The sequence below is a fragment of the Topomyia yanbarensis genome, chromosome 2 (genome assembly GCF_030247195.1).
Source record: "Topomyia yanbarensis strain Yona2022 chromosome 2, ASM3024719v1, whole genome shotgun sequence".
Taxonomy (NCBI): domain Eukaryota; kingdom Metazoa; phylum Arthropoda; class Insecta; order Diptera; family Culicidae; genus Topomyia; species Topomyia yanbarensis.
Genome location: NC_080671.1, coordinates 254,634,247 through 254,660,328, shown reverse-complemented (window position 1 = coordinate 254,660,328; position 26,082 = coordinate 254,634,247). Strand labels below are relative to the sequence as shown.

General features: G+C 38.4%; 1 protein-coding gene, 3 long non-coding RNA genes and 1 pseudogene across 5 annotated transcripts; 1 reads left to right on the top strand and 4 right to left on the bottom strand.

Annotated features, from left to right (window-relative positions):
• Positions 1-9,831: 9,831 nt before the first annotated feature.
• Positions 9,832-10,430, bottom strand: LOC131683080 (uncharacterized). Its single transcript, XR_009304351.1, has 2 exons — positions 10,333-10,430; positions 9,832-10,270 (listed from the first exon to the last, which is right to left on the bottom strand). It is a non-coding gene; the product is annotated as an uncharacterized LOC131683080 (long non-coding RNA).
• Positions 10,431-10,440: 10 nt separating this feature from the next.
• On the bottom strand, positions 10,441-11,274 carry LOC131680252 (DEAD-box helicase Dbp80-like; annotated as a pseudogene).
• Positions 11,275-11,865: 591 nt separating this feature from the next.
• Positions 11,866-12,954, bottom strand: LOC131680250 (uncharacterized). Its single transcript, XM_058960969.1, has one exon. The coding sequence runs from the start codon at positions 12,952-12,954 to the stop codon at positions 11,866-11,868; it is 1,089 nt and encodes a 362-aa protein (XP_058816952.1).
• A 3,310-nt stretch (positions 12,955-16,264) lies between these two features.
• On the bottom strand, positions 16,265-18,231 carry LOC131683076 (uncharacterized). 2 transcript variants are annotated; one of them, XR_009304347.1, is made up of 5 exons: positions 17,924-18,231; positions 17,169-17,845; positions 16,984-17,094; positions 16,609-16,911; positions 16,265-16,526 (listed from the first exon to the last, which is right to left on the bottom strand). It is a non-coding gene; the product is annotated as an uncharacterized LOC131683076 (long non-coding RNA). The 2 variants fall into 2 exon arrangements; XR_009304346.1 differs by having other exon boundaries at positions 16,266-16,526; positions 17,233-17,845; positions 17,924-18,228.
• Positions 18,232-19,338: 1,107 nt separating this feature from the next.
• On the top strand, positions 19,339-21,666 carry LOC131683077 (uncharacterized). The gene is made up of 6 exons (XR_009304348.1): positions 19,339-19,474; positions 19,531-19,948; positions 20,083-20,218; positions 20,291-20,564; positions 20,750-20,921; positions 20,976-21,666. It is a non-coding gene; the product is annotated as an uncharacterized LOC131683077 (long non-coding RNA).
• The last annotated feature ends 4,416 nt before the right edge of the window (positions 21,667-26,082 follow it).

Below are 26,082 nucleotides of genomic sequence, written 5' to 3'. Positions count from 1 at the left end.
CATGTATGCGTTTACAGTTGTATTAGGCAATCCACCACGACGTTTGTTTGACAATTCAGCGGTGGGTTCTGTCAACAAGTCTATTCCTGCGAACAGAAAAAACTCGTCCGACAAACATCTTCGTTAGTCCGATTCGTTTGATGTTGGATCGAATCAACGATATTGTTGGACGTCGCACCCCTCGGAGTAACGTCAGAAGAAGTAAACAAGAATTAATCAGCTGATCAGAAACGTCTCATGGATTGCCTAATTCGCCTCATCGAAGGTACGGTACCGCCATCTATTAAAGTTTCAACTGTGAGTGAAGTGTATGTAAACAAACGATGGTGATTTTTCACTAACTTTCGGATGTATTTTTTTATTAACTTTCGGCAATATTCGCTTCATAAAGTAAGTGAAAGTTGTTAAACTAACTTTCGTTAAGTTTTATTATAGCGTGTGTGGTTCTGTGCCATTGGCTGTTTGCAAAAAAAAATCAGAATGCATTACCTGGTTTTACATAGATATTTCAAATATCCATTTTCAAATTGATTTTTTTGAATGAAAACACGTCCTAATTGTTGATCTATAATAACAAACCAGTAGATCGCATCCCTAATAAAACACATTTGAAAACCATATTAGATCTCGTGGAGAATGGACCTCAAAAGCTGCTCGGATTGTTATAAAAATTTAATACTTGAGGATGACGGCTGCAGTGCTATAAGGAATAACAATGATACGAAACCGGCATGCCGAACGGTGTGTGTTGTTCCTGGTTGTAAGCAGAGATATCGACCAGGAATATCATTTCATTCTTTCCCAGCAAAAGCAGATAGAAAACGATACCTGGATTGGATTCAACGGCTCCGGTTGAAGATCGAACCATCGAAAAGTTCCCGTGTATGCAGTCTTCATTTTACTGTTTCAAATTTCTTTCCACCAAGTTCGTATGCGTTATTTATTTACCTATATACAGATAAATGTATATGTATATTTATTGATCTTAAATTTACAGACGCGAAGCGTTCTACTGATCGATTAATGTTGAGGTCTTCGGCCATTCCCGACACGAATTTGCCTGTAGGTCCCACTTCAGAAAAGAAAAAAAAGCTGATGAAGCATCGTGCGGAGCGTGTTGTTAATCGAACGTGTTATAAAAGGAAACACGAGGAGGTGATTGCATCCATTGACATCAGTACCGATGAAAGATGTAACGATCCAACAGATACAACAATATCTATCATGACGGACAAAGAAGTTCAAGTAGATACAACCGATTTAGAGTATCTGAAAGTTAGGCGAACACCTGCGATCTCCTTTGGAAATGATGACGATCTATTGACCTGGACAGGACTGAAATCACGAGTGATGCTGGCATCAATTGTAAAAGCTGTAACTGCTTTGAAGCAGTATCGTAATAGGCCTCGTTCTTCAGTTACCGTAGAAGAAGAAATACTGATCGTTTTCATAAAGTTGAAAACTAATGTATCCTTCCGCTGCATATCTGTTTTATTCCGTATGCATGCTCAAACGGTTTCTTCTTGTTTTCAAAGAACTTTACCTTTTATAAGTGCTGCCCTTAAACCTCTCATATATTGGCCATCTGAAGAACAAATCTTGAAGAACATGCCACATTATTTTAGGCCTGATTTTGAAGATGTTATCGCTGTACTGGACTGCACTGAAATCCCAATAATGAAACCAAAATGTCTCCATTGCAGAATCAACACTTATTCACACTACAAATCTCGTGAAACTGCGAAATACTTGGTTGGTGTAACGCCTGGTGGAACCATATCTTTTATTAGTGCTGGATATGGAGGTAAAACATCTGATAAGCAAATCGTTCTGGAGGAGAAGGTTCTAGACCGGTTTAAACCAGGCCAAGCAGTGATGACGGACAAAGGTTTCATGATTGGTGAAGAATGTAGATTAAAAGGTGTTAAGCTAGTTAGACCTCCCTTTCTAAATGCCCCTCAAAAACAATTAAGTAGGATGGATGCAACTTTGAATATTTCTATTGCTGCAGCAAGAGTACACGTCGAGCGAGCTATACAACGAATACGGATTTTTTCATTTTTTAATTCTAAGGTCGATTCTCGATTCTTGCCTGTTTTAGATGAACTTATTATCATTGCTTGCGCAATTGTTAATTTGTCAAATCCGATATTGGCGAATAAAAGATTTTAGTTGTCTGTTTATTTTACTATTTCTTATCGTTTTTTTTATTTAAATTTATCGTCTTTACTGTATTCCATTTAATTTTTCAGCGTATGTAGGTATTTCAAATATACATTAAAATATACCTCCTTCAAACTATTTAGCAAATTTAACACATAATCTTGATCGAAATCAATAGTTATTATCGAGCATTTATCATCAAATTCAGAATAGATTACTAAATCTGCTGTTGTACATTCAAGAATAAACATATTTAGCTGCACCTGGGCAAAGTACTGATGATTTTTTCGAAGTGACATTGAATTTTTAGTTAAATATGGTATGTTATTCAGTACTTCACGAATACGAGCATTTACCAGCCAGAGGACATTTTATCTCAACAATCTTGAATTCTTCGATAATGAGACCATCTGGAGAGCATCCAATCCATGGTACATGCGGTGGTATTACCAATCCACATCGAGTGACGGTCTTTCCAGTTGTTTTCTCGTATACATACAATGCTTTTGCTTCACACAATCGTCCGTGATCAATTGCGGGTGAGCTGACAACGTTAGGAACAATAAGTTTTGTCACTTTACGTTTCCAGTCTTTTGCTTTATGTGATTCAGTTTTGTAGTAAGTGAATAATTGATAAGCGTTAGAAGCAGTAATCCTTAAACTTCGCTCCTCTTTCCAGTCTTCTGTGTTCTGATAAGTTGTTCGGAGACATATGTCAACGCTCTCTTTCGAAGAGATGCAAACTTTTAGCTCATAGAATGTACATAAATCAGCTTCTAGAGGCCCAATAAAATATTTGTGGTGAAGTTCGACGTGCCTCTCGAAAAGTTTAGCTAGATAGGATTTTACAATCGTTGAATGAACATCTGCATCGAACGACACCAAGGAACTCAGTGAATCCGATGACAGCTGATTGGGCATTTCCAACATCATGAATCCGTTTGCAACATTGCTGTTTCTGTCTGGTACTCCATCATCAATTGCTATCATAGATGGCCTACCATGTATTTCGTATCCGAGGGAACTTTCCGGGAAAACTGGAAATTCCAATATGTTAAAAAAATACATGCTAGGGTAAATGTACTATAATTCGCCCCCCTAAAGCATTTGTTTGCGGAAAAACTTTGAATTTCAACGATTTTGAATTGCTCTAACTAATTTTATTTTATCATTCTCATCACGTATCATATAATATCCAATAATACTGAATAAAAGTGATTTAAAACAATAAATTAACGAAAAAATAACATAATTCTAAATCAAGACGTGTTTCAATTTTCGTCCCCCTAAATTTAATCTTCGCCACCCTCTTGCTCTATTCTTTCGCCCCCGTGCGCCCACGCACAATTTCACGACTTTTATCATGCTACAATATCACAGAATTGGTAATCGAGAAAAGATTAGACAAATCCTGATTATATTTTCAAAAACTAACTATTAAACAAATAATACGTTAACTTACAAGCTCTTGTATTTATAGTCTTGTTATGTTGTGTTGCGAAACGAGCGAGAAGCACTCCAAGTCCGTTCGTTCGCGAGCGTGTACGAATAGCATGCCTAGCGCTCTTTATCGTTCGCGCCCGGGTTGAGTAAAATCTCGAGCGGGAATGCTCGCGAGAAACCCAAGCTTTCATCTAGTATGTAGGGCATATCCAGGAAGCTTTTCTTGCAAAGTCTCGTGTGCTTTGTTATCTCGCAAGCGAGAAATGCGTTGAAGAGCACACGCGAGTGTGGATGCACGAAGAGCAAGGACTACTAATGGCGTTTTCGTTTTTTCTTGGTGCTACAATGGTGTAGTGCAAAGAATGAGTTAGACTGATTACACCCAAGTTTGAATGAGTGTAGCACCGACTACACCGGTGTAGTGCACTGTCAAAAACGAATATGCCATAAGAGTGTTCTCGATATTTCGCGCGAACAAGGAAGGCGATGTACGCGCCAACGAACGAGAATAGCAACGTTCAAAAACGAACAAACCATTCGTTAACTAAATGGCACTACTAGAAAAATACTCTAAATGCTAGAAAAATCAAGACACCCCAAGGCTTCTCACTACATTTTCGTATTTGCACAGGATTAAAAATTTATTTGCTTCCGGTTTTGCAGCAGATGCAATGGATACATAAATTAATATGTCAAGCATATGTTTTAAAAATCATTTTGGAATTATCAACTGATATTCTTTATGTAAATCATGAATGAAACAGATATATTTTTTGGTAGTTGACTTGGAGCAACAATTTCAATTTCGTTCAAATATTTCGAATATGCCCAAAATGATTACAGATGCTGACTTAAATTAAAAGGATATATGTGTACATCCAAAAATCGAAACAATAACTATTCTTTTATCTTTCTTATCATTATACGCCAAAACACTCCATGTGCAATGGAATTCCCAATACACATGAGACAATTATACGTAGAGCGGCAGTATAAAGTTGTTAAGAATGTTTGCCCAAATTATTATAAATATCCAAGCAGTAGAACCAACATTATAGCGTATTCACTATTCCCTAATGAGGTCCCGGGTATATACTAGAAACTTTGCACGTGATTATCTCGAAATCATGTTTTTCCAAAAACGTCTTTGCTGTGACTACGACTGCCGAAAATGTTTTCAACCGATGTCAAATTTCTTTTTTTAATTGTTTATAATTTAACTGTCGTGTCCTTGAATGATTCCATTTTTTTGTCAAAGTTTTCATATCAATGTTATGAATTTCTTAAAAAAAATTCTCAGTGATAATAGAAAAATAGTGGATATTTTGGAAAAATCGTACCCGTTCGCAAAAATAAAAAAATTACAATGTATAGTTCAAGGACACCATGATTATTTTTGTTTTTATGTTTTCAATTGAGCTGTTATACAGCAATCGTAGTCACGGTAAATCTCTTAGAGAAAAACGCGCTTTTGTGGTAATGGTTATAACTTCGACAATTAGGGTGGATGTAAGGAAAACTTCTGCTAAAAATCGATGAATAGACCTATGGGCAATGTTAATGCATTAAACGAAAGCTTTCAATCCCTACTTCATAGGAAAAATATAAAGATGTACTAATAGTGGTGCAATCGCTAATTTCTGGTCCTATGGTTGCAAATCCCATTGATTTCTTATGGGACTTGCAACTATAGGTACACTATATCAACTATAGGTGCAGGGTAGCACCTATTTAAAATTCAAAGAACATAATTTTTTTCAACAGTTTTTTGAGCAAATTTCAAGGATAACAGTTTTATTGTTGCATAATTTTAGTGCGATGAATCGATAAAAAAATATTTGTTGATGGTTGGTACCTTAGCTAGGCGTATAACCCACTACTGAAACTATTGGTACACCTCAACTATAGGAGCATCCACCCTATTAATATTTAATCATGTTCACAAGTGGGTTTTGCAAATTAGACATTGTACTACGCTAAACGTATAATAAGTATTTGATATAAATATGGCTATATACCTTCATAAAATTTCAATTTTTTTCCCTTTCGTCCTGCACCTTAATATATAGAACCCCTTAATCACAGACAGAAACTCCGTTGTATATGTTTTCAATAAGGTTTTCCAAACGAATTAATTTTTGGCTTTTTTCTCTTTAAACTATTAAAAAAATGTATGGAGAGGTTGTATTTTGATAGGTTTTGTCTTCCTTACAGAGAGAGCCTAGAAACATGCTCGGTGCTGTTTAGAATTCGTAAAACACCAAACATTACGTTTGTAATAGGTTTTCTAATTATTATTGATATAATTTAATTGAATTGTTAATAACATATTTTAGAAATCGAAAATAACTGCGCTGGATTCAAAGATAGATTGCAGAATCTGATTATCCTCACTGCAACTGAATAGGTAGAGAGCAGTCTTGGGGCGCTCTTATTTTTCCAGTATATAAAAAAGGTACTTTCGTTTAGTTACCAAGTAGTTTATCCGTTTTTACTTGGTTTAGAGATGTTGACCTTAGAAATAGTGAATAGCTCTGTAAATAGCGAAAAGCGAAGCGAAAACAGGTTATGGTATTTTAGAAAATTGTCTATTTTAGCCGTCTATATTACTTTCTAGAACATCAGAAATCGCTTGAAGCTCCATAATCGAAGTTATGATAAAAAAAAACTGTTTTTGAGGGGCCTTTCACAAACAACGCCCTGTATCTCGAAAACCAAGAGTTTCCGAAAGAAAGCTTCTTGGTAAGTTTTTGTACAACTTAATTGAAGTGAGTATTTTTCTATCTGAATTGTTGAAGAAAATAAATTTCGTAACTCACTATTAGTCAACGATCCGATGTGATTGAAAGAAAGAGCGTTTTATTTCAAGAAATTTCCTTAAAGACATCACTTAGCTAAAATCAATAGTCTACTTTGGGACCACTGTGGAACGGGGCGAAGATAAAAACCCATACGAAGAAAAGAACGCTATATGGGATTTCGCCAGGGGCGAAGATTAGAATTGAGTTTCATCTTGCGTTAATTTTCGCCACGTTTTAAAATTGTTCAAACTTAATTGAATAAAGGTAATAATCGCGGATGTGCGTTGACATGTATTCCTGCAATGCTGAAAAACATTACTATTGAATATTCTAACGCTTACTCACAACATTTATATAACTTTCCCCGCGATAAAAAATTGTCACCATTTTTAGTTTTCAGGAAAATAAGTGCTCTACAGGTACTACTTTATTTACGATTAAAAATACGTTATGAAATATTTTTGTTTAAAATAGGGCAGTTTTCACATTTTATTCGACTTGGTTTGTTTTTCAATAATAGTCGCAAGCGGAGGTCCAGATCGTAAAGCAGATAGAATTATTTGTAATTGTTTTGCAAGGGGGGCGAAAATTAGGGAGGGGGCGAAGAATGATACTTCTACCCTAGTTACTCGAAAAAGATAATCGAAAGTGATTATCACTTTTGGAGACACGCACCTTCAGCAAAGTATTGCAAAATCTGCTTGTTCTCGCTCTCATCAGGTGCAATAGTTTTATAACTTGAAGCGCGTTTTGTAGCATTAGGTCCGAATGATGTTTCTTCAAGTGTAGAATCGTTTAGCACACTACTATCTCCAGTTGTATTGTCAAGCCATTTTTTGCAGAAACACAGCTCCTTCAAACGTGTTGCTTTGTACATATCAAATGCAGTTTTAGCAGCAATTTTCCCCCACTTCTGCTTCAAATCGGTCACGGTTAGTAACGGTAGGCTTGGGTTTCTAGCACGAAAAATTAATTAAAAATAAGTGCTACCGTAAAACATAAATGTAATTCATACTTTAGCAAATGATACAAAACTGCCATTACGTGTTTGCACTTCCCTTTGCCAGCTTTACAGGAACACAAATACGACCACTCTGAGAAAAACCTCTTCGTGCGGATTTTTGTTGTGTGAGGTTCGGAACTTGGCGAGGATGACTGGAGACATGTAGAAAATATACCTAAACCGTCTTTGTGTACTTCTTCCACTCCAACTATTAGCAAGTGTCCAGCGTTTAAAACTCTTTCACCTTCCACTACTAAACGGCTTCCACCAGCAGCGTAATTGAAAACATCTGACAAATTCACCAGCACAGTGCATGTTTGGTTTTTTTTCCACTGAAGGCTCCTGGTGATATAAATATGGTCACAGAAAAATCATTATTTTATTATAATCCACTAATGCATTAAATAAAAAAAAAAAATACCACGAACTCTAAACATATCACTCTATAATACACGATATGAATGTTCAACCAAAAAGTGGATTTTGATTCATATTTTGGCTTTTGAAAACCTGCTTGTTTCATGACTCACAAAAATGACTCAATTTTAGGCGATAAAATAAACATCTCATAGAGCAATTATTTATTGATTTTCGATTAAATTAGCATATTTAATACTTATTTGTTAGTTTTGAACTTACCATTTTTAATAATAATGAAAAACTAGTTGAAAACAGTACGTTCAAAAATGTCACTTTTTTACTCATTTGTTTACATCCGACTTCACGCACATGAGCTGTCAGATCCAGCTTCGTAGTCGCGAATTATCTATAGCATTGCACACGGTTAAACAAAACAACCTGCAGCATAAGTTCTTTTAACTTACTTTTGAGTTGTGCGTCGCTTTCGCACTTATTAGTGTTGTCAAAAACAAAAAGAGAGATTCGACTCAGTCGAGGTCTTCCGTGAACGAAGGTACTTTTGAGTTGTTTGGGGTGAACTCAAAATTAGGTAAATTCAACTTAAATTTGAGTATAAAAAACAATGAGTTGTAATTTTTGCCGTGGTTAAGCTTAGTATGCACCTCTTGCGAAATGAGGTCGCGAAATATTTTTCCTTCTTCCGTGCGGAATTTTGACATTTGCTCGCGAAAACTAGTCTGTGTGTTTGCTGTTAGATGTCGCTTTTGATAACTGGAAAACGACATCAGCTGTTGTTTGTTTATTTCTTTTTTATATTTCTGTTGTCATTTAAATGTTTTAAATGATGTATTTTATTAATTCATCACGGATGTGTATGAAATCGGTAACAATTGTAAACCTATTTGCCATTCATGAAGCTCTCAGGGAAGTGACGTACTCAGCGTGAATCATATTTCGAGAATGATTAATCATAATGCTTATTTGTGACGGTTCCGGATCTCTCGGGGAAGTTCAGTCTGACCAATTTAGACAGCACAATTCCTGCAATCGGAAATTTAAATCATTGGCTGGCCAATTTCTATCTAAATTGGCTGCTTCTACCGGTTCTAGAAGACCCAGGAAAATGATCGAAATTCGCTCAAACCAAATCTATTGTAATTGTCCGAATCGTAAGTCTAAATCGGCGTTTGACCATTAAGAAGCAAATCTGATTGCCTTGGCCGCCTTTACCGCTTTCACAAGTCTCGGGGAAACTACCTTTCGAAACACGTTTCGGAATCCGGAAATATAACGCAAATATAACAACCGACTCCGACTCAACCGGTTTCAGGTCGAACCAAACCCTAGGCTTTAAACTACGTTAAAAATCGATTATGATAACAATGGCTACTACTAAAGGTTCCGGAAGTCTCAGGGAATGCTACCAATAATCAGTACGGATACAAACCTATTTTTGGTATAACAATTGTGAGAATCGTAATTGAAATTTATTGCCATAAGTAATTCGTGGTAATTCTTATTGCATGAAACACTAGAGAGGTTTAAGGAATTGCGCATATTGCTACTACTTGTATTACTGCCGCCAGAAGCATAATTGTCCCATGTGTATAGGGATTCCCATACAACATGGGACAGTTTTGCTTCTAGCGGCAGAATACCTCACACAAAAAATGCTGTTCAAGTCTGATGTTACACCGAAAGTTAGACGAATTAACTGAATTCTAATTTGATGGTCAAATTGACCCTGTATATAAATTATGGAAAAGATGTTATAAGCCTTTTAAAATCAGTCATAATCCAATAATATGTTATAATCCATTTAAAACGAGTGTATTGCTAGTTAGGCACTTTTCAATCAGTTAGGTCTTTTCATAATCAGTTCGGTCATAAAAATCAATTAGGCCCTTTTATAAATTGTTGTAAAATCGCTATCAAAATTCTTCATAATCAAATGTTGCGTTATGTACGTGCTCGGGTAGATATTTGTTAATGGAAAACATGAAATTTCAATTTGTTACATTTTGTGGTTAGGCCCTTTTCAAATGTTTGGATAGAACTGGGTAGAGATTGTAATTGTAATTGTAAATTTATTAGCTTGCGATACCCTGTTGGTTACATTTGTAAATTAAAAAAATATAAAATTATAAATTCAGAATCAAAACAAGTATGACCAGTAGCTGGTCGAAAACACTTTACGGTGCGATCTTTTCAATTTCGTCCGAGTTCTCCGCGTCTAGCAACTGAATCTTTTTCCGGAAGTGTTTTTTGATTGATCTGCAAATCATCATGCTTCGATCACTGCCCACTAAGTTGATGGTGATTCCGTTCTGTTAAAGAAGTGGGAAGAAATACAATCTATAGGATCACAAGAATGAGTCACACTTACCGAATCTACCGGTGCGTCTAATTCGATGTAGATACGTTTCGCAATCGGCTCGTCCCTGCTAATCCATCGGTAGGTCGAAGTTGACGACAATGGTCACCTGTTCGACGTCGATACCTAAGACGAAAGAATCTCTCCGTAACCTTGTGCTGTAGCCAGAATCAAGTGGTGGAACTTACCCCTGGACAAAACGTTCGTTCCAACCGTTGCTCCACCGTTAGATTACCGGACAGTACCGCTACCAAGTGACCATCCTGGGACATCCTGCAGGTCAACCAATCGGCCGTTTTTCGTACCTGTTTCGATCGATTAACAGTTCTGAAAATAAGTTTACTTGGACGTTTACAACTGTCCTATACATCATATGACAGAAAATGATCGCTTGTCCGACGGTTATCACACAATTTCTCGTCCTGGTTGCGGAACTTGACGTAGTACTGTTTGATGTTATCGAGTGATTCTTGCTCCCGCGCCTGCCGAATGACGATCGGATTGGGTACGATGTACTCGGCAAACTCCATCACCTCGCGCTCGTACGTGGCCAAGAAGAACACCGACCATAACACCCGCCTCGTCCAGTACAAAAAGGAAAAACTAGGTTGTACGTCCTGAACTTTATACCCCAGTCAATTAGCTTGCCGGGTGTTCCGATGATGATATGATTAGTCAGCTTCGCCCCTTTGACGGTCTCCTCACCGCGACCGGCGTAAGGAAGTTTGATTTCCGGACAAAACTTTGCCATTTTGGCAGCTACTTCCCCCTTCCGAATTGCCAGCTCATACGTGGGGGAAAGGCAAATCACCTGCAGATAGTTTTTTAACTGATGGACTCAACTGTGCATTGCCAGCACAAAGGCAGCGGTTTTTCCTGTTCCCGACTGACTCTGGGCGATTATATTCCGTGGCGGACCGGCCAACAGAGCCATCTCCTGAATCTTGGAAGGGCGTTGAAACCCATCGCATAGACTCCCTGAAGTAATCCCGGCTTCACGTGCAAAACTTCGAAAGTTTTAACCAACCAACCGGCGAAGAAGAATCCTTCCGCTGCACCTTCAGATCCAGCTTTGATTCTACTAGACCTTAGTGAACATCTTTCATTAGCAAACTTGCATCCGCCGGGCAAAAAGATTAGTCACGGATAATTTTAAAGCTGATACTAAATATTTCGGGAGAAAATTTAGAATAGGACGTAAGCAACAATGAGATTCTCTTTGGGGTCTTTCTCTTCTGTTTGTTACTCGGTCGTTTCAATATTTAGTACCCAACTCTTTGCCTAATATTTTAGTAAAAACCATCGGCTATGTACTGGAAAATTAGTGCAAAGTGTTATAGTGACGTCATAATCGAAAGAGAAAGTAAACAAAGAGAGGCTGTCAATGTTCCTTATGTCCTAATTGAAATATCTCAAAGAGGACTACCGCGGGAAACAGCAACAGATAAATTCGTTGGACGTGGTATGCGCTGACAGGAATACACAAGTAGTTCGACTACTGTACAATTTGATAATCATCTTTATTTCTGAACTCGCTTCATGCATAGCGATTATATTCTCTTTTTCTCTCTTTCGAATGACTGGCTCTCTTCTGAGCGTCATATTCTTCAACACAACTGTAACAACTCCTTCCTACTTTAAGTAAGAAATCTATTCCCCTATTTACTTAAATCTGAATTCAAAACTTTTAAACAAATTCATTTATAAACTTTAAATTTGAGCTAATAGTACAAGAAATCCCGTTTACGCTTCTGCTTAGCGATTCGATTTGATCTTCTGACTATATCTGACTGCTGGTTATTTTCATGACAATTTAATTGTTGTTCGATCGAAGGTTCTCCTCCAAAAATGAAAGATTCCGCCGGGAATCCATAAAAATCAGGCTCCTGTTCGGAGACGTCTCCGGAATTTTCGCCATCGCCATCTTTTCTGCGGTTCTTCGAATTGGTCTGCATATTTTGTCCACTAAAATCAAAACTTGGACCCGTTTGCTGGCCAGAAGCATTAGAAACTTTTAGCTGCTGTCTGTGTGCCGCAATCAGCCTGCCACCTAGCGAAATCTGAAAAATAGTTGTAGAAATTCGTTTGAGAAAAGTTGCTGGTAACCATCGTCTTATATCACTTCTGTTAGCGTTTTTGTAGTAGATCAGGTCACCGCACTTAAGATCAACGAACTGATCATTAAAACTTTCAGTAGTTGCTGAATTGGCGGGCGAAATTTCATCATGCCTTACTTCTGAATTGTGTTTGAAATTAGACTTGGGATTAATCAAATCCAATAGCGTTTTGGGTTTGTATGAAAGGAGTCTTTCAGATGGGAAACGACCATCGTCCTCTAGACAAGTGTTCCTATAATTCAAAAGGAAATAAGAAATTTGCAATTCAGTCTCCAGTTTCTTGATTTCAGGATCTATCAAAAATTTCTTAAAAACGTCCTTCACTAACCGAACCATACGCTCGGCCTGTCCATTGCTTTCAGGGTGATATGGCGGACTTTTCATCACATGCACTCCTTGTTTTATAAAAAAGTCAACAAAATCCAATGAGTTGAAAGGTGGTCCGCCATCCGTCACTAGGACATCAGGTAACCCATACCTAGCGAATATGTTGAGAAAAACTTTGATGACATGTTTACAATCCGTGCTAAACCTCATGTATTCCAGCTCGATCCACTTTGTGTAGCTGTCTACGATTACCAGAAATGTTTTATGGTTCAGATAGAAGAAGTCAGCATGAACTCTGCTAAACGGTTTTTTTTCCCGGAGTCCACTGTGAGTACGCTGCTGGTTTCGTAATTGGAGTCGTTTCATTGCATGTTCTGCAGGATCTAACGTACTCTTCTACATCCTTATTCATCCGAAACCAATATACAGTTCTACGAGCTAGTTGTTTTATTTTACTTATACCTCCATGGTTCCTATGTAGCAGCTTCAAAATCTGTAGTTTTAAAATGTCTGGGATGATTACGCGATCTCGGAACAATAAACATCCCGCTACTTCCTCAAGCTCTTGGTGATGTGAATAAATGTCCCTGAATTTCCTATCTAGACGATCTGGCCAACCTTTTCTAAGGTAAGATAGGACTTCGATCAAAAACTTATCCCGTTTTGTTTCTTTGGCAATCTTCCAAATTATTTCCCGAAATTAAAACGTCGTCCAAATAACAAACAACGTTCTCCAAACCTTGGAGAACTTGGTCCATAGTCCTTTGAAATATGGAGGCGCTAGACGACGCTCCTTGTGGCAGACGGTTGTAAACATACAATCCTTTTATGGTATTTATTACCATGAACTTTCTAGAGGCTTGGGATAACAATAGTTGCGTATACGCACCCGCTAAGTCGAGTGAGCAAAACATTTTTGATCCTGAAAGAGAGGCAAAAAGGTCCTGGGCGACGGGTAATGGGTAAGTATTGGGTATTATTACTTTGTTGATTGAAACTTTGCAATCGATTACTAAACGGATATTTTGATCCTTTTTCATTACGATCACTACCGGCGACGCCCATTCACTGGTCTCAACTGGTGTAATCACCCCATCTCTCTCTAAAAAGTCTAAGTGCTCAATAACTTTGTCTCTTAACCTTAGCGGTACACCGTATGCTTTTCTAAAAATAGGTTTGTCATCCTTTAACACAAGATCTCCTTCATACCCAACTATTGGAGTTGAAAAATCCCCATCAAAAATTGTCGCAAACTTACATTTCAAACCTTCAATAAAGCTGTCTTCGTCTAGTTTATGAATGCTCTCTTCTTGGACTGCAGGGTTCGAAAAAATGTTCCTCCATCCTACGTAAAAGCAGTCCAACCATGTACGACCCATTAATGGGACGAAATCGTTGTCACATCGAAGAACTATCAGGCTCAATAACTGCCTTATGCCTTTCAATTGAACGAAAACATTTATTCTCCCTAGAACCTGCAACTTTTTGCCATCAATCACCGCCAGTTTCTTGTTACAAGATAAAAGTTTACTGTGTTCGAAATTCCTTAAAAACAGTTCTTCAGAAATAACGGTCTCCGCCGAACCACAGTCAATCTCCATCGTTAGAGTACTTTTTTCCACCAAAATATCAACATAACAGGCTTCATTAATACGATTTACCGAAGAAATCATCATGCAAGGTAAATCCTCTTCATCTTCTTCATCAGTAAGCTCCGGTCTTTTAAATATTCCACTTGAGCTGCCAATAGTAAGTTTCCTCGGAGGGCCTAAAAACTTTACATCTGCCTGATGCTTGTTTCTGCCGTGCAATTTGTAGCAAAATTTGCGCGTGTGACCTCTTTTCTTGCAAAAGGAGCATAAATATAATGGTTTATCTGAGTCATATCTCCGGTCACTGTACCTCTCCTGCTTATTTCTAGGCGAAAATGAAACACTGCGATTATGGCTTTTGCTTCTACTCCTATACCTTTGCTTTGAACGAGAACGAACTTCTTTTCTACCTAAATGTGCCACTATTGAAGTATTATGTTCATCATCGTCCTTTAAAACACTTGTTCTGTTACTAGAAATTTCATGGTTTAATATAAGTTTTTCCGCTCTAGCAGCAGTAAGGTCATCTTCGTCGCATAAACGTTTTTGAATATCTCGGTTGTGAACTCCTATCACTAAAAGATCTCGTATGGCCCTATCCTTAAAGGTACCAAAACCACACTGCTCCGCTAAAACTTTAACCGCGATCACAAAATCCTCTGATTTTTCATTTTTTCCCTGTCTTCTACTCCAAAACTTGTAGCTATGAATCACTTCTGAGTCACATTTGTCAAATCTTCTTTTAAGTGCTTCCGTAATCTGCTGGTAAGATAGTGTTTTAACATCTTGACCGGGAAAAAGCTTTTTTATCTCAGAAAATACCGTCACACCGCAAACTGCTAAAAATGAAGTCTTGTAACGTTCTTCGGGCACAGTGTTGTTGATAAATACATATTCAAGCTGTTCAATGTATTGAGCAAAAGGGATTGAATTTGGCAGATAAGGTTCAACCGTTGTTGCTACCGACATTCTTGATTTGAAAATAATAATAACAAAAAGTAAAACACAAAATAAATGCACATAAAATAATTTCACACTGGTTCAAAATAGACTTTGCAAAAAAAATATAATTAATAACCGAAAACAAATACACGTACCTTATTCGCTGTAGTGTTTTTCCTACTGCTTGCTGAAAAAAGCTATGAAAAAATTCACACTCGGGTGTGCAAATCGGCAAACTGTTAAGACCCACAGCAGGAGCGTTGTTTATGTCCGTCCGTCTCTCCAAACTAGCAATTATGGATAAAATTCTGCTGTATGCACACAAACTGTGCCCAGCTGTCCGACCGGCCTATAATAGTTGTATACACTGGTGCTGGTATGGTACTCACTGACGTAGCTCGCCTAAATCGAACTGTGCGCTCTTCGTCAGCCAACACTGTCAACCACACAAGCAGAACACCATTCACCGTGAGTGAACTTCGGCTAATTTGGGCGATCGGAGAACTCACTCTCACCACTCTCAACGTCTTGCAAAATGGAGTTACTATACAGCGGTAAAAGAAACAAAATGGTGTTAAATAAAGGCCCAATAAATTTAAACGATGCCACACTTGCTAAAAATCTATTTCTTAAAATTTAGTTTTGAGAACAAAAAAAAACTCGATACAACTCAGGCTGACTAAAACAAGCGGAAGCCAATCGTGCTATCAAATCACAATGGGCACTTTCAGCGGCATTTACTTTTAAACAAAACCCTTATTGAAAGCGCAACAAAAGCACTTCGAAACAATGCCAAAACGCAGATTTGGTCTCCTATCTGGGAGAAGACAAAAATACTTACTGCGGAAACAAAATTACTTTCGCAATTAATATCGCGAAATTTCACTTTCCGAAACGTACTTACTCCTCGTCGCCAATTGAAATATCTCAAAGAGGACTACCGCGGGAAACAGCAACAGATAAATTCGTTGGACGTGGTATGCGCTGACAGGAATACACAAGTAGTTCGACTACTGTACAATTTGATAATCATCTTTATTTCTGAACTCGCTTCATGCATAGCGATTATATTCTCTTTTTCTCTCTTTCGAATGACTGGCTCTCTTCTGAGCGTCATATTCTTCAACACAACTGTAACACTAATCAAAATTTTCTGCAGATTTCGACTTACTTGAATGCCTCTGCATCTTCCGCGGAGGAAGGTGTTTCTCCATTTTCTCTTGCAGCTTGTTTTTCTTCAGGAGCTGCTAGAGTCAGAATTTCTGTAGCTACCGAACTCCAAACATCAGGTGCAGCTTTGGTTCTACTGCCGGTGGACTAGGTTTTTCCGCATTCTCTTTCTCTGGACTGCCAGCCGCCGGCTCTGAATCCTTATCCTTGATGATATGTACTCAGTTCGCTAACCTATTTGTATTGAAAAGAAAAATTCAAATCCCATCCCAATGATCGCTTCAAAAATAGGTTATAACAAAAAAAAAACACCTACCGAGTGCAGAAATTTCTTGATCCGTCGTCTTTTTGACCCAGTTATCGGCAGCGCTTGCCATCGTTTCGATCGGGTATTAAAATTCAATAGCAAGGTACAAAGTATGGGAAATCGTCCTGAATCAGCACGGGTACTGTCCCTCGGGTGGTTTATTCCTTGCAATTCGCTGAAATTTTGACCAGAGCGACCTTGCGGAAAAAACGATGCCTTCTTTTGCCTGCTCACTTCCCTGCCATGAAACCGATGATGAGCGCTTATTCCAAACAGTTAGCCGATTGAAGATGACGTGCCATTATGTTTGTTCTGTGAATTGATAAGGACATTTAGATATACAAAGGAATGTTTGGAGGAGGGATGCTACTAGTAAATACATACCGAAAGAGAAAGTCCTTTCCGAGCATCTTGATGTTGTGTTTTCTGTTGGCCCATTATCACCGCGTTCTCTTGCTGGGTGATTACCATGATATTATGTTGTTGGTGTTCGATCTGAAAAAAATCATAATAAAAAAATATCCGTAAATGAGTGAACTCGAGCTTTTTAAAGAAGAATAGGGTATTACATTACAATGTACTAAACACGGTACTGATCCTTTCGAAATAAAAAAGGTAATAAAAATGTCTCACCTTGCCGCACCAACTGAATAAAAAAGTCCTCCTGCACACCGCATGGTACAGTATAGTATGCTGCTGCTACTGTGTTTGAATGTGCTGTTGCTATCTTTTTTGCAGTTGGTAAATCTACATTTGGGTTGGATCTATTGCACTAATTGCGGTTGCTGACCAGGTTGTACCGTCGGTTGAACGTTATTGCTACCGACCTTTAGGATGATGGTCATGGTCTGGAAGAAATCTTAATTTTCTGATGTTGTGGTTGAAGGTGGTTCTGCTGCTGAGCTTGCTGTGAAATGTTGGCGATAAGCACTCGAATAGTGATTGCTTGCTGCTGCTGGAATGGAATCACGAGCACTGTGTAGGCAGTGATATTTTCAAAAATAGCGGCAGACATGTTTTAAGGCAGAATGTGCCGATGAAATGTTTTCCGATGTGTCCATCATTCGTAAACTCCTGTTGTTCGTTTGAGCAGTAATTGCTATGTGGTCCTTTTTTGAGGGGCTGTTGCTGGATTTGGAGTAGTTGGTACTGCTGCGGTTGTATCGATTTAATGTTGGTTGGCTGATTGCCAGATCCAGGATATTGAGACAAGATTAGTTGAGCTGATTTGCTTTGTTTGGGTGTGCTGCAAATAATATTAATTATTTAAATTTAATTGTTTAAAACTAGAAACAATCACTTCCAGTAATATTTTTAAACTTACCATTCAAATTCGAAATATTGAATTTCTAAACCACGAAATTTTGACAGGTTGCGATGAAAAAAATACAAAAAATTGCCAATCTTGTGTTTTCTTATATTTTTTCATTGCAACCTGTCAAAATTTCGCGAGCCTCCGTGCGAAATAATACCGCTGACCATTATTTCGCAAGGAAAAAGTTTGCCTTGGTGACAGCGCATAGAAAGCAGCGCTGTCTCGCGGAACTATTATGAAACTTATCGTTTGTCGAACCGTGTCTCAGCTAACTTCATTTTTCGTTATCGTTTTCGCGAGAGCTGCGTACCGCTCACGAAATGGAAACGAAATTTTTTTTCGCGAACATTTCGCGACGTTTTTTATGCATAGGTTTTGTATAGGAAATTTCATTTCGCAAGAGGTGCATACTTAGCTTTCAATGGAAACTACCTTCAACACGGTTTACCTAATTTTAAGTTCTCCCACGATACCACGAGATTGAGTCAAAGGACGCAATTTTAGGTAGTTTTTCGTTTCCGTGCAGTTATTGATATTATCCCGCTCGGACGTGCCTGGCAGGATTCCCCCCAGATAGCAGGCAGCGAAATAAAAACTCTGACAGAATTTCTGGGGGTCTGGCTGGCAGAGCGCTGCCCAGCCGGCCGGCTCAAATGCAACAACCGTTTCTGGCAGAATTTTTCACCTTACGGTTATTAACGGTTTTTTCTGCCGGATTTCTGCCAGGCTCGCACCGGCAGGACCGGTTTTGTACCGCTTCAGGTTTTGCTTGTATTTTTTCTTAATTTTTTTTTAATTTTATGTAAATTTATAATAAAAACATGTCTGGAGACATGAAATCCATATTACTTACCTGATTTGAAACCAAAATCTTTGTTTCTTCCTATTTTTTCATCTGTCAAAACCATCCTTCTTGGAAAAATATCAATATGGCGAAAATGAAACAACGATAAACAAAACAGAACCGGTGAGGCGAATCTGCCTGCCATAACTGGAAGGAGTATGGCTGAATTCTGATGGCAGCGCCATTTTGATAATTTTGACAGCTGCCGGAATCCTGACGGATTTTTGCTGGCTGCCCGTTTTTCTTCCAAGCGGGATAGTCTGAAAGGATTCCGCTGGAGCAGTGCTGCCAGGGACATTTTCAGTTAAGCTAAGTATGCACCTCTTGCGAAATGAAATTTCCTATACAAAACCTATGCATAAAAAACGTCGCGAAATGCTCGCGAAAAAAATTTTCGTTTCCATTTCGTAAGCGGTACGCAGCTCTCGCGAAAACGATAACGAAATTTGCAGTTAGCCGAGACACGGTTCGACAAACGATAAGTTTCGTATTACTTCCGCGAGATAGCGCTGCTTTCTATGCGCTGTCACCACGGCAAGCTTTTTCCTTGCGAAATAATGATCAGTGGTATTATTCCGCTGCGGAGGCTCGCGAAATTTTGACAGACTGCGATAAAAAATACAAAAAAACAAGATTTGTGTATTTTTTCATCGCAAGCTGTCAAAATATCTTAATATAGAATTTGCTTTTGTTATGCAATATTTGAAATTCGAATGGTGAGTTATAAAATATGATTGGAATTCTTTAATTTCTAATTCAAATTATCTTTCAGTATGTAATGATTATTTACAGTGCGCCTAAACAAACCCGGATTCAGTCGCAACGGCAGAGGATTGTACAGCTGGAGAAATGATAAAAATCGTTCCGACTTACTATTTTTCAAAGCCGCTAGAGCAGTCTTTTCCGTTAGTGGTAGAAGCAGGAAACATCGATCTACCTCAGCAGTTTGCCTCAATAACAACAACGTATGACCTAGTCTACATCCGCAACTAGTGCAAACGATCCAAGCCAATCAGGGCCGATGTAGAAGACCATTGGCCAACTTTGGCAGTTGCAGCAGCAAACAAATCAGAACTATGATCACCCATCCGCAGAAAACGATACAGCTACAGCACCGGTCAAACACAGTAGCATACGATACTGTACCATACCGCGTGCAGGAGGTCCTTTAATTCAGTTGGTGCAGCAAGGTGAGATATTTTTACTATCTTTTTTAATTTCGAAAGGATCAGTACAGTGTTCAGTACATTGTAATGAAATACCTTATTCTTAAAAAGTTCGCGTTCACTCATTCACGTATATTTTATATCATGATTTTTTTCAGATCGAGCAGCAACCATAGCGGCTACAGATCCAGTGGACACATCACCGAACACCATCAACCATCCAGCAGAAGAACGCGGTGATAATGGGTCAGCAGTAAACACAACGGCAAAATGCTTGGAAAGGACTTTCTCTCGGTAAGTTTTTACCACTAGCTTCCCTCCTCCAAACATTCCTTTGCATATCTAGATGTCCTTGTTGATTTTCAGAACAAACAACGGAAGCCTACACGCACGACATGTTCAATCGGGCCAACCGTGTGACTCGTTTGGAAAAAGCGCTCATCATCGGTTTCATGGCAGCGAGGTGAGCAGACAAAAGAAGGCATCGTTTTTTCAGCAAGGTCGCTGTGGGCAAAATTTCTGCGAATTGCGAGGAATAAACCACCGAAGGGACAGTACCTGTGCTGAATTAGGCCGTTTTCCCATACATTGCAGCTATTGAATTTTAATACCCGGTCAAAACGATGGCATTTCTGCACTCGTAAGTGTTTTTTCCAATACAAATAGGTTAGCGATCTGAGAGGTTATTTAAAGTGCATTTTGCCAACTGGTTTCTGTTTTTAAAAATAATCAAAATTTCTAATGGGAATGGGATAGAAAATGAAAAGAGAAAAAAAAAAATACGGAAAATCCTTCTAGTCCAGTTTTTATTTTTTTATTTACCAGACTTCAAAAAAATTTAATTCACCAGCGACGGTTACTCCCGTAGAAACGGCTGCACTGCAGTTTTGAGCTCGCGATAGCTACAAAAATTCTGACTAGCGGCTCCTGAAGAAAAACAAGCTGCATGCGAAATTGGAGAAACAGCTTCCTCCACGGAAGATGCAGAGGAATTCAAGTAAGTCGAAATATTTAGTATCATCTGTAAAATTATTCATGGTTAATCTTTTAGCATGGCGGATGCAAGTTTGCAATTGAAAATTATTCGCAAAGTTCTGGTAGAATCAAAACTTGATCTGGAGGTGCAGCGATAGGATCCTTCTTCGCCGCTATACTCAGTTAAAACTTTAGAAGCTTTACGCCTGAAGCCGGAACTGCTTCAGGGAGTCTGTGTTTCAACGCCCCTTCCAAGATTCAGGAGACGGCTCTACATACTCTGTTGGCCGATCCGCCACAGAACATGATCGCCCAGTCAGTCGGTAACAGAAAAAACCAATGCTTTCGTGCTGGCAGTTCTCAGTTGAGTCGATCCGTTAAAAAACTCCGCAGGTGATGTGCCTTTCCCCCACGCATGAACTGGCAATTCAGAAGGGGGAAGTAGCTGCCAAAATGGCAAAGTTTTGTCCGGAAATCAAACTTCGTTACGCCGTTCGCGGTGAGGAGATCGTCAAAAGTGCGAAGCTGATCATCAGAACACCCGGCAAGCTGATGGGCTGCAATATAAAGTTCCGGGCTTTCGACATTAAGAAGATTGCCGTTTTTGTACTGATTTTTGCACGTTATGATTCATCCGGATACACAAGCAGCTGTCGTCGTCTTGCCAGATGATGTTCTCGGTCACATACGAGCGGGAAGTGATTGAGTACGCCGTAACCAATCCCATCGTGATTTGGCTGGCGCGGGAGCAAGAATCACTCGATAACACCAAAAAGTACTACGTCATATGCCACTACCAGGACGAGAAATATCAAGCAATTTCGAACATTACCGTGATTACCGTCGGACAAGCGATCATTTTCAGTCATGAGTGTAGGACAGTGGGGAACAAGGCGCCGGTAAACAAACAATTAAATGCAATAGTTTCAGTACAAACATGTCATGTTTCAACATAGTCCCCAATCCCCAGATGTCAAATTGTTACATTTTGTCATCCCCTCTAAAAGTGTTACATAATTTATTAACGGTCCCTAAATTTATGTATTTCAATAGCAGCATATACTGATCATGAATATGTATCGAAGAAGGTGTTTTATTTAAAAAAATTTCAAAACCCTCCGCCAATGGTAGGGTAATGAGCCTCTGTTGGTCTTATTAGGAAGGAGCCGCACTGGTTCGTTATTCACTCTGCCTTCAACCAATAGAATGTCTAAAAATTGGCATCAATATCTTTGCTTTGCTCTCAAGTTTTTCGTATGTAATAACGGCATTCAATTAGCAAAGGACTGGATATTGATCTAGTTCCTTAGAATTTTTCAGACAGCTCTATGCGCAAACGATTTCTTTAATGTCCTGTATTTCGAGCATTTTTCGAGATAATGATAATTTAGAAGAGTGATGTCTGCGACAAAGTTTTTCAGCACGTTAAGGACTGTCTCATGGTACATAGAATTGCTTGATTTACTATTGCGCACTTCCCACCAACCTGGACTCCGCACTTTTAAAGTGCGAGTGATCTCAAAACTGCGAGCTGTCAAAAAACATGTATTTCAAGTGATAGAGATGGTACCTTCATAGACAGACCAGTCGAACTAACCGGTCTATGAGAAGAATTTAATGGAAGAATGGTAAGTGCGCAGTGCAGTCGGAATCCAGTTTTTAGTGCCACAAGCAATACCACCACAGAGAACAGACATCAGTGTTCTAACCAAAGAGAATAGGGAAAGAGACGAATAGTGTGAAGCCAAAAATACCTTATTGAGCACACCAATCGTGCAATGTAAATAAACATTACTCATGCCTGAGTTGGAGGAGATAAGTATTGTACATCTATTAAAAAAGAAATTTCAATTTTCGTCAGAATTTGGTTCAATCGTGATTGTGAGGTGTATTCTACAGTATATGCATGAGTAAAAACAAGCTATAGAATTATTTCATCTCTTTGTTTCGAAATGCGCATCGTTTGATAAACTTATCCAACGATCGACATACGGTTTGTTTTCAAAATATAATAGAAGTCATTTAAAGTGCTGCCTGTGGAAGCGGTTGCTAAAATTCTAGTGTTGAAATCATCATAAAGGGAGTGTTGCCGTTATGACTAATTTTCACTCTTCGTCTCTTTCCCTATTCTCTTTGGTTCCAACAAATAAATTAATAATATTCGTGTAAGCAGCAAACGAATATCCGTTAAAATACTTGCATTGCGTTACTAGCTTATCCCAACCTTTAGGACAATCACAGACTATCAAACATAACACTCGAAGACAATAGTGTTATGCCTGTTTGTCTGTGATGGTTTAATTATGTATATCATATTGAAATCTGATTTTCTTCCTTAGAAAAATCCTTTATTTTTGTTCTACTGCGATAGCCTATAAGGTAGAGGAGCCGTTATTCATCTCATTAGTCAGGATGTCACACTTTTTCGATTGTAACTCGGCTTACAGTGATTGGATTGCGCTTAAATAGGTATCAACATGCTTGCTTCGTTCTTAAGAAGCAGTGACATAGAAAATCTGGTTTGGAAAATGTAAAATACTCGCGTTTGAGCGAAAGTCGAGTACAACGAACCCTTATTCATCCTATCATTTGACCTAATGCGTTGAATAGAGGGAGCAGACACTGTTCTAACTAGCCGCGTCCTTAAATCCACCAGCAACTCATCGGTATTTTGATGACTTTTTGTTGCGGGAGAGTAAAGCGACGCGCTGTGACACCAGTGCGCAACATAAACAGAGCTTGTTTATGTTGCGCGAGAGACATCGAGAGCTCATCAACTAACCGTACGGTTCGGCTTGATGCTTTGGTCAACAAACAAATCATGCTCTCTCTTCGAGCGGCAAAGAGAATTTATATTTCCTCCTACCCGGGTTGCCACATTCACAGATTTTCCTAAAATATCACAGTTTTATTCAATCCCTTTTGGACACAGATTCTTTTCCACTAATGACAGAATTTTTAACATTTTCGCAAGATTTCAATAGATTATTCTAAAAGCCCTGATATTTCAACGGATTGCATGGAGACACTGCAGATTTTTTGTTATTTGAAACTTCACTCTTTTTTCATCTGGAAAATAGATTTCAAAGTGGCATCCTTGCCCTCTACATACAGCTGTCAATCCGAACGAGAGCACTTCTCGCTCGTTCCTATGATGTTCGTATTCGTTCATAAGATATGTGACTGAAGAAAAACAAAGATTGTCGGTCCGCAATTTAGTATTTACCCGCTGTTCCAGGAAGTATCCGGCGCATCATAAGTTGGAAAAATCACAAACCTACACAAACGCAAAGGTATGTGGAGTTTCAGGAAATTCATGACTTAATTATTTTTTTTTAATTTTTCAGAGCTCACGCATGTACAAGCATTTTCGATTCATCTTGCTGGCGGTCCTCGTCTCAACATGCCATGTTACCTGCACAGCAGAAAGAAGCAGGCCCTGATTAGGTTCCTAGGTGTAATAGTTCGTTCAGTCGATATCACAGCCTTCATCTATTTGAATCTTGTGACGGCCACTGGATGCCTACGGTGCACGATATATAGGCCAGAATATTTAGCTGACGAATGCTTTCTGCCTGGAGTGGATGCGAAAATATTGGGCGGCAGGTCAAGGATCCTGAGTAGGGTCCATTATGAACGATGTGATACTACCATTAAAACAAAAGAGAAAATATGAGGTGATTCATAATAAATAATTTATAAAGCGACATTTCTCTTATTTGTCCTACATCAACTTTTTCTTGACCTGATGTACAGTGTAAACGATTTTTGTATGCAATAAAATTACAAAATAATTGACAATTTTAGCGCAATAACAAAATAATAGTTTTACATGGGTTTTAGTCTAAAATTCTAATGCTTAGAGTGTAAAGCTCCCAGATTCCAATGGTCCCCGCATTTTGTTAGCCTAACGGCATTTCATTCCTGTGGTGGTGGATGACAGCGAAGGGTCTGTATAGCCAGTTGAACTATTTTCTCTGTCAATATTCAACTAGACCCAGTTTGATGCAGTATCCCATGGTTGTAAATACATCACAGTAAACAATTCATAAATATAAAACCTTCCTAGTTACTTAGAAGAACCTTCACCCACGAGAACCAGACCGACGAATAAAATGGATTAGTTCTCAAATACCAGCAATTTTAATTAGCAAGTCTAAAACACATTGAAACGAGTAGATAGGGGGCCATACACTAATTACGTAAGGGCATATGGGGGAAGGGGGAGTTTCAAAATATCTTACAAATTCTTATCTGAGGGGGAGGGAGGGTTTATCCTTTCTTACGTAATATCATAAAGCAAGTTTAAAAAAATAAATCCATGAGGAAAATATTCTTTTTAAAAGGAAAGGGAACTATTTTCATTTGTACCATATAATCCTTGTATATCAATCAATATGAGTAATTTTTTGGCTCTTGGTTGTACATTTTCTGTTCGAGAACTGGAGTCACAATATGCCTTACAAGTTAAGAAGTGTTGATACCCTTCGTGTTGTTAGACCGATTCATGCCAGAAGAGGTTATAAACTCCTTTAAATTCTACATCACAAGAAAATAGACTCAAAGGAAGTGGAATATAGCAAAGCAGATCATGTGGACCAAATTGGAGTTACTGAATATCTGACAACAGTTATTCTTTCTACTGGGCGAGATTGGCATGCAATTAAAATACTGCAGATGATTACAGTTAAATTTTGTCATGAGTTTTCTTGTAATAATTCTATACATATCGTTTTCACTATCTTATTATTTGATGAATTAACAATTCGATTTTTTAATTACGATAATCATGATAAGATCTTATGTAGGGGGAGGGGGAGTTCACCAAAATCTTACGAACTCTTATCGGGGGGGAGGGGGAGGTTGAAAAGCTCTAAAAAAGCCTTACGTAATTAGTGTACGGCCCCTAAAATGTGTAAGTAGGATATTTTAGTTGTCAGATTTGATCCGAGAGTCAAGGTTGAGGGGATAATCAGTGCTACATACATCATCAAACATAATTACAGATAAGTTTTTATCATACAAATAATCATTTAATTGTAGTAGTGTTGGTTCGTATTTGTAGTAATAGAAGTAGTATTTGAAGTAAGCTAATGAATAATTGGCATATACACCCAAAACGTACCCGGTATGATTCGCTTACATTAATGCAATAAATACGAGCGAAAATTGCAAGCCTTCTG

Bases quoted from the DNA above. Each gene is read 5' to 3' on its own strand.
- LOC131680250 (XM_058960969.1), bottom strand. From the start codon at position 12,954: ATGAAACGACTCCAATTACGAAACCAGCAGCGTACTCACAGTGGACTC.